This window comes from Lepisma saccharinum, chromosome 17 (assembly GCF_977018435.1).
Source record: "Lepisma saccharinum chromosome 17, izLepSacc3.1, whole genome shotgun sequence".
In the NCBI taxonomy this organism is placed as follows: domain Eukaryota; kingdom Metazoa; phylum Arthropoda; class Insecta; order Zygentoma; family Lepismatidae; genus Lepisma; species Lepisma saccharinum.
The window spans coordinates 58293900-58301623 of NC_139245.1; the positions used below are offsets into that span (position 1 = coordinate 58293900).

The 7724-nt window shown below is 37.2% G+C and overlaps 2 protein-coding genes across 2 annotated transcripts; both read left to right on the plus strand.

Moving 5' to 3' along the window:
* The first annotated feature begins 735 nt into the window (after nucleotides 1–735).
* Nucleotides 736–1287, plus strand: LOC146001427 (general transcription factor II-I repeat domain-containing protein 2-like). The gene has a single exon (XM_083138746.1). It carries the CDS (start codon nucleotides 736–738, stop codon nucleotides 1285–1287), a length of 552 nt encoding a protein of 183 aa, XP_082994872.1.
* A 702-nt stretch (nucleotides 1288–1989) lies between these two features.
* LOC146001428 (general transcription factor II-I repeat domain-containing protein 2B-like) lies at nucleotides 1990–2346 on the plus strand. Its single transcript, XM_083138747.1, has one exon. It carries the CDS (start codon nucleotides 1990–1992, stop codon nucleotides 2344–2346), a length of 357 nt encoding a protein of 118 aa, XP_082994873.1.
* Nucleotides 2347–7724: the final 5378 nt, after the last annotated feature.

The following is a 7724-nucleotide window of genomic DNA, read 5'->3' on the forward strand; positions in this document are numbered from 1 at the left end:
CCTTCCAGGATTACTAACTTTCTTTGGGGAGCTATCTTGTATTATGTACAGCAGGCATGTCAAACACGCGGCCCTCGATATATTTTTGTGCGGGCTCTTTGCTATTACCTGTTTTTAAGTAGTAGAACCTTCAGATGTAGTAGTTGCTAAAATATCTGTGTTATTATATAACACGATGTGAAATTTCACAAGTTTTCCTCTTGGACAGGATATTCCCGTTGTTAGGTGGAAAAAGGTGGTCGTGTTGCATTATTGGGGTGCTTGACGAATGTAGTGATTGCCAGTTGTTCCGAGTCCAAGGCTAAGTCGTCTGCCTGTGCAGTTTTCCCTCCGGAATCTAGAATAACGGGAGGGTTGAAGGGAAAGGGGAAGAAGCTACCTTCGCCCGAAAACCTATTACCGCATCTTATAGTCTGCGCGACTCACCCCTCATTGCCTCTCCCGCATCTTTGCTACCCTCTGTCGGTTCCATTTCCCAAGAAGTTTGGGTCTATTCGGTTTGCTTTGTTTGTGCTACCAACAATGTCTTTGTCGAAACCAAGTGGTAGTAAACGAAAAATTTCTGATGAACATCGTAGTTTTCAAGAGAAATGGGAGTTGAAGTACTTTTGTTGTGAAGTGAAAGATAAAATTGTTTGCTTGGTGTGCAGATGAACCATTAGTGTACCGAAGTTATATAATGTCAAACGTCATTATGAGCAACACAGAGCTACATACAACCAATACGACGGATTAATGAGGCAAGACAAGCTGAGAGAGTTGAAGGCAGGATTAAAACAACAACAAGGTATGTTTACTAAAGTAGCTCAAGAAAGCGAAGCTGCGGTACGCGCAAGCTACGCATTGTCGGAGTTGATAGCTAAACACTCAAAACCTTTTGCCGAAGGCGAGTTTATTAAACGGTGCTTGGTAAAAGCTGCTGAAATAGTTAATCCCGCAAGTGTAAAAGCTTTTCAAGGCATTTCACTATCCCGCAACACGGTTGCTGTAAGAGTAACCGAACTGGCCTGTGATTTGAGTGATCAAATTAAAACAAAAGTGTCAAATTTCATTGCTTATTCCATTGCTTGTGATGAGAGTACAGATATCGGTGGTGTAGCTCACTTAGCTGTGTTTCTTCGTGCTTGTGATGAGGAGTTCAACATTTTCGAGGAGCTATTGGACATTGTACCGTTGCATGACAGTACTACCGGTGAGGAAATGTTTATTGCTGTTCCTGAACTTCTGCGGAAGTATGATTTACCTCTGTCAAAGTTATCCCGTGTAGCTACGGATGGTGCCCCTTGAATGACGGGAAAAAACAATGGTTTTGTGACAAAACTGCAAAACGAATTTCGTGAAACCTGCGATAAACACATGTTCCTTCATGTGCATTGTATCATTCACCAAGAGGTCTTGTGTTCAAAAGTAATCAACATGGAAAGTGTGATGAAGCCTGTGAAAAAAGCTATCAACTTCATAAGATCCCGTGGCTTAAACCAGCGACAATTTTCTGCTTTCCTAGCAGATTTAGAAAGCGAATATTCTGGAGTGCCGTACTACACAGAAGTGCGCTGGCTATCGTGTTCTATGGTTCTTGAAAGATTCTGGAACTTGAAAGATGAAATATGTCAATTTTTGGAAATGAAAGAACAAGATACCAGCCTTTTTTCGCAACCAACATGGTTACAAGATCTTTCCTTTCATGTTGATATAACGAAACACTTGTCAGATTTAAATTTGAAACTGCAAGGAAAAGATCAATTAATCACCAACATGAATGATCAAGTCAAAACATTCGAGCGTAAGTTATTGCTTTGGGAAAAACAGTTAAGAAACGAAGACTTGACGCACTTTCCAACTTGTTCTAAATACAGATCAAGTTCAAAGGACCCTGTTTTGTACAAAAAGTACGCCAAAAAAATTCAGCTTTTGAATACTGAATTCGGGAAAAGGTTCCACGATGTTCGTTCTTTCGAAGATGAGATCTTCTTTTTTTCAGCCCTGTTTATGACTGACGTAGAAAAAGTGGCAGCACATTTGCAGATGGAAGTAATTGAAATTCAGTGCGACTCAACTTTGAAACAAAAGTACAGCGAAGTGGGTATCCCTGACTTTTACAAGTACTTGCCTGCATGTTTTCCAGAAGCCCGCAAAGCGTGTGAAATAATTTCCATGTTCGGTAGCACTTACCAGTGTGAAAAACTTTTCTCACTCGTGAAAGGAAACAAGTCACCAACGAGATCCGGATTATCAGACGTTCATCTTAGCTGTGTTCTGAAAGTAGCTGCTTTAAATAAGATGTCTCCTGATATTGATAAGTTGGTGGCAGAAAAAAGATGCCAGCTGTCAGGCAAGAAGCAATGATCAAGTTTCAATGAATGATCAATATATTTATTAAGTGTTATGTTAGTCATTCTTTAAAATAAAGTATTAAAGAAATAATTATTCTTTTCCTTGCGGCCCGCCCTATCGAACACTACTGACTATTTGGCCCAGTTCAGATTTTGAGTTTGACATGCCTGATGTACAGCCTGACAACAGGTGGCTATTGTTTAACTTTTGTTTTTCATACTGCAAAGTAGTGTGGCAACATTAGGGGATTGAAAACTTTTTTTCCTGTATTTTTTTCCATTTGGGATGGTGTCCCAGCAGTAGTGGGACATGCGACAAATTGGTTTCTTTTCTTCTTCGTACCGCAATATGAACCGTGTGCAGTTATTTTCCTATTTCCCAAGTGTTGAACCGTATCCCAGCAGTAGTGGGACATGTGGACGTACATCCTCATTTTTTACAGGCTACATTCTTATCTCAACATTATGTAGAAAATAGTAGTAAATTTCCTGTATTTCCCCTCAGGGGATTCCCCACTTTCTTTGAGAGTCCCTTTGCACAATTTACACTGGGCCTGAATTGCTGCACCATAGTATTCGTCAGGTACGACTTTCTTTGTATTATTTAAATCCTTCATTGATATATTTCTTCCTTCTTGAGTTATTGTGCTTTAAACATGGTGTGAGGCGATTTTCGCATGCATGTCACTCAAAAACAGTGCCGATTTCCACATATTTTCACATGGCATTGTTTCATTGTTTTTCCTTGTAATGAATTTTTGTGATTTCCTTCGAATATCAAAATGTATTACACTCGTTTGGTGAAGCTTCTCGATTTTTGATCTAGTTCTGTGAATTGCCACCAGATGGCACCTTTGCTTGCCTTGCTTTTGACTTTAGCTGCCTTTTAACGTCTCTCTTGGATATTAACTTTGCACGTCGATAGTTAACTGTTTTTTCCTACCCAAACTTGGCCGGGAACATAGAGACTGGGAACAACACGCTGCAACAGCTGCTTGTTCGTGCCTACATGTAAACGTGTACGATCCGTTGAATTGCTGAGGAAGAAGTCGCATAAATGCGCGTGCATCTAAATACATTGTTAGCAGGATATAGACGTTTACGATGAAAGAAATAGGCTTGTGGTAAACCAAAATTGCCTAAGAATACAGGTACGTTAAAAATTTATTCTTATTTGAACTCAGTGATAATTGGACGAGTGCAAAATAGTGCAACATAATGCTTCGTTACCTTGCTCTTTCGCACAATATAAATGCTAAGCAAATAGACTGAATTGTAGCTAAATTATTGCGTGCCGTTGTTCCCACGAACTATCGAAACATTCTCTCAAGTGTTAAAATCTAAAAATTCTGCGAAGAGTACAACGCGTAATATATAATTGCATGCATGTGTCTTATTCTAAAAAAGAAAAAGAAATAACGAGCAAAGTTTGAAAGCAAATGCATGAGAAAATATCCGGGGGTTTGTCAAACATTTTGAAACTTTGTGTGAAGCTTACATAACAAATATGTGCAGGCAGTATGACGTAGTTCAACACAGCAAAGCTTTCTTAACCTAAATTTACGATTAACCCCATTAATCACCTCTAAGTAGCACTAATGAGTATTTCATATAAATATAATTGTTGATATGAGTAAATGTATATTTGTTGTTCACGATAGACATGAATTATGAAGTGCAATTGTTACGAGAACATTCTAGTCTTTGTAACGTAGAATGCAAATATTCTAGTAATTAATTTAATTGTCAGCGACATGTACATAAATTTGAGTCCGCGCATGTTTTGCATTTTGTGATGTTTGAATATGATGCTGTTTAATGTGATATGAATATACAAAAGATTAAAATATGCAAGAATGGTAAATGAAATTGTCCCTACTAAGGGATTCAAATGCATGTTAAAAAGTGGTTAAGTATTTTTGTAAAAATTTGAAACAACGACTACGTAAAATAAAACGTGCATGTTATGCATTTTGTGATGTTTGAATATGATGCTGTTTAATGTGATATGAATATACAAAAGATTAAAATATGCAAGAATGGTAAATGAAATTGTCCCTACTAAGGGATTCAAATGCATGTTAAAAAGTGGTTAAGTATTTTTGTAAAAATTTGAAACAACGACTACGTAAAATAAAACGTGCATGTTATGCATTTTGTGATGTTTGAATATGATGCTGTTTAATGTGATATGAATATACAAAAGATTAAAATATGCAAGAATGGTAAATTAAATTGTCCCTACTGAGCAATTCAAATGCACGTTAAAAAGTGGTTAAGTATTTTTGTAAAAATCTGAAACAACGACTACATAAAATAAAACGTGTTGTTCTTGTTAATGAAATTCTGTTCTCTTATTTGAAAAGCAACATAAAAGATGTTTGAGTACATCAGTAGTTGGTTGCAGGTAGTAATTATGCATGTTCTTAGGCTTAATTATGCATATAGTGCTTTCTCTGAGTGGCAATTAGTTACTCACGCACCACATGCAACAAAACTGGTTCATTAAGTGGTGCTTGTGTCCCTTCGTTTGCCGAGACATATTTCTGTGTATGAATACGATGCACACACGCTTATTTTAGAGAATAAGCATAGAGTGATACACAAAATGAAAGTTTCTTATAACATAGAAAGACAATAAGAAGTTTTTGTACTTTTAGGTATACGTTTAAAGTATCTTCGATCTGTGTGAGAGGCAGGTTTTTGGGTCTGTCCCTTTGTTTGTGCATCCTTTCTTTGTTCTTACTTGCATATCCTTACAAAGCTTGACTCGACCCAAGTTTCATTGGCTTTGTTAAGAAGTAAGATACATTTTTGTGATTTGCTTGTCTTACTTTCTGAACCGATTTCCACCTTGGCCCCCTTGTACCAGTTTCCAATTTTCCTACTTTTTGGGATAGGTTAGTAAACTGAGCAGAACATCACAAGCACCTCCCAAGCATTGTAACAGGTATTTTGCAACACCCTGTATAAATAACTACAAGAGACAATGGATTACCTTTGCGAAACCTTTCTGATCAGAGAGATAAATTACCTTGTCCAGCAACTGTAAAATTAAAAATAGAAATTTGGATATTTTCTAAGGATGAAATAACGTAAATTTAAATATGTACAAGTCGTATCCGAACATTCTTTTCTCTAAATATCAAGCCAAAACTCTAATTTTTGTTATGTTGGAATCTCTAATATTTTACCTGGATGCTTTAAATTTCATGAATTATATCGGGAATATACTTGTCACAAGGTAGACTCACGTTACGTCTGAATGGTGTAAGCGATGCAACTGACCACAAACCCTTCGAAATGCTCTTACATAACAATTTCATTGAAGCAAAACATTCTTGATGGTAATTATACACTAACCGACATCACTCTAACAAAAGAAGCACAGCACCGAGATCTAGGTATCCTCATAGATTCTAAACTAACTTTCGATAATCACATATCAACAATCACAAAAAAGGCAATGCGTATGCTAGGCTTACTTTAGAGATTCACCGAAATCCGTAACCCGAAAGCACTTTCCATTTATTTCAAAACTTTTGTGTCCCCCATTCAAGAATACTGTTCACCCATCTGGAACATGGCTGCCCCTTCTCATACCTCCAAGATCGACGTGTTCTAACATTTTTCCTCTCCATCGTTCGATATAGAGTGCTGGCCCTGAGACACCTACCTAAGAGAAATCTGCTTATAAACTTAAACATAAATACTCCAGAATCACGTAGATACTTTGCAGATATGAAATTACTACATAAGATAATTAATGGAAACCTAAGATGCAGCATCCCACTCCACGAACTCTCCCTCAGAGTGACCAGACATAAAACACGGAGCAAGGAAACTTTCCACACTGCAACTCCAAGACTCTCAGTCATTCAACGTTCACTATTTCATAGGCTACCAAATCAGTTCAATGTAATCTCAAACCAAACCGATATATTCAGTTCATATCCATCTTTTATCACCAACATAGAAAAAACTGTATATAAGTAATGCTTTTGTGAAAAACATCCGTTTACCTTGGAACTGTCTCGACTTGTTTATGTTTATATTTATATTTTGATAATTTTATTTTATCTTGTTTCGTGTGTTCATTTTAACACTAGTGTACTGTTTTACTGTTGCTTCTTTCCGGTTTAAAATGGCTTCTGCTGTACTGGAAATTTCAATAAATAAATAAATAAACGTCTTAACAGGCACGAGGTCGCCCGACGTGTACATTATGCAACACTCCACTAGGCTGCCTGGCACAGAGTACTTGCTTCCAAATAACATCCAGTACAAACTACCTTATACCTGTAAATCGGACACAAAGGCACTAGTCTGCCCGGCAATCCAATCTCTTACAGCATCCGTCACGACAGATCTCTCCTCTGATCCGAGCTGACCGAAGCGAAACAGCCTCTCCCTTCGAAGTCCCAGTTCCAACAGCCGACCTCCCACACTCTCATCTCGGAGTTTATATACGTTTGGTTGGCCCTTCTTTAAAAGTTTGAGTTTTAACAGCTAAAACGCCCGCCTTATCCCTGAACGTTCGAGACAAGAAGAAAGAACACAGTGCTACGTAGTTTCTATACATGGAATATATGAACCTAAAAATGCATAACAAATTGAGATACACTTATCACATATACATATTTTTTTACACGTAATTACCTAATTAATTAACATATTAATAAATATTTCAATAAGGAAAAAAAACAGTTTCCCTGACACGGGGGCACCATATTTTTTACCATATTTTTTACCACATAATGTAATAATGTATTTTAACATGTAATGTAATGCTTGTCCACAAGTTTAAAAAAATATTCCATTATACCAACTGCATTTGTTATGGATTTGTGCATGTGCTTCCAAAGTTATTAATGCAAAATTCAAAAATAAGGAAACCTACTACAAGCTTGAAAATAAACAACTAGTATTTAAACATTCTTGAAAGATAATAAAACTAAAGAAAAAACAAATTGTTGCAGACACAGAAAGAACTTTAATGTGGAGGTCAGCAACCACCACCTCCAGAAGCAGGAACTCTCTTATTATATGACTGACATCTGCTGTAGCTTTCCCTTTATCACTTCTTCAAGATTTCCTCCCATTCTCATTGTATTTTACTGACTTTCAAACATTTTATGTTCTCTTCCAGCTCTGGTCAGTTATACAACTCCCTCGCAATTCCTTCAATCATCACAACTATATAGCGCAGTGGTAGCATCGTTGCCTTACAATCAAGGAATCCCGGGTTCGATATCCGGTGGAAACTGTAGGTCCAGTCCCAATTAGCTTACTGTGCATAAAGCGAACTTAAAACACCAAGTCAACCAACCAACCAACCATCACAACTATAATTCCAGATTGTGAGAATTCATGAAACACGATTCAGCAAAT

Bases quoted from the DNA above. Each gene is read 5' to 3' on its own strand.
- LOC146001427 (XM_083138746.1), top strand. From the start codon at position 736: ATGAGGCAAGACAAGCTGAGAGAGTTGAAGGCAGGATTAAAACAACAA.
- LOC146001428 (XM_083138747.1), top strand. From the start codon at position 1,990: ATGACTGACGTAGAAAAAGTGGCAGCACATTTGCAGATGGAAGTAATT.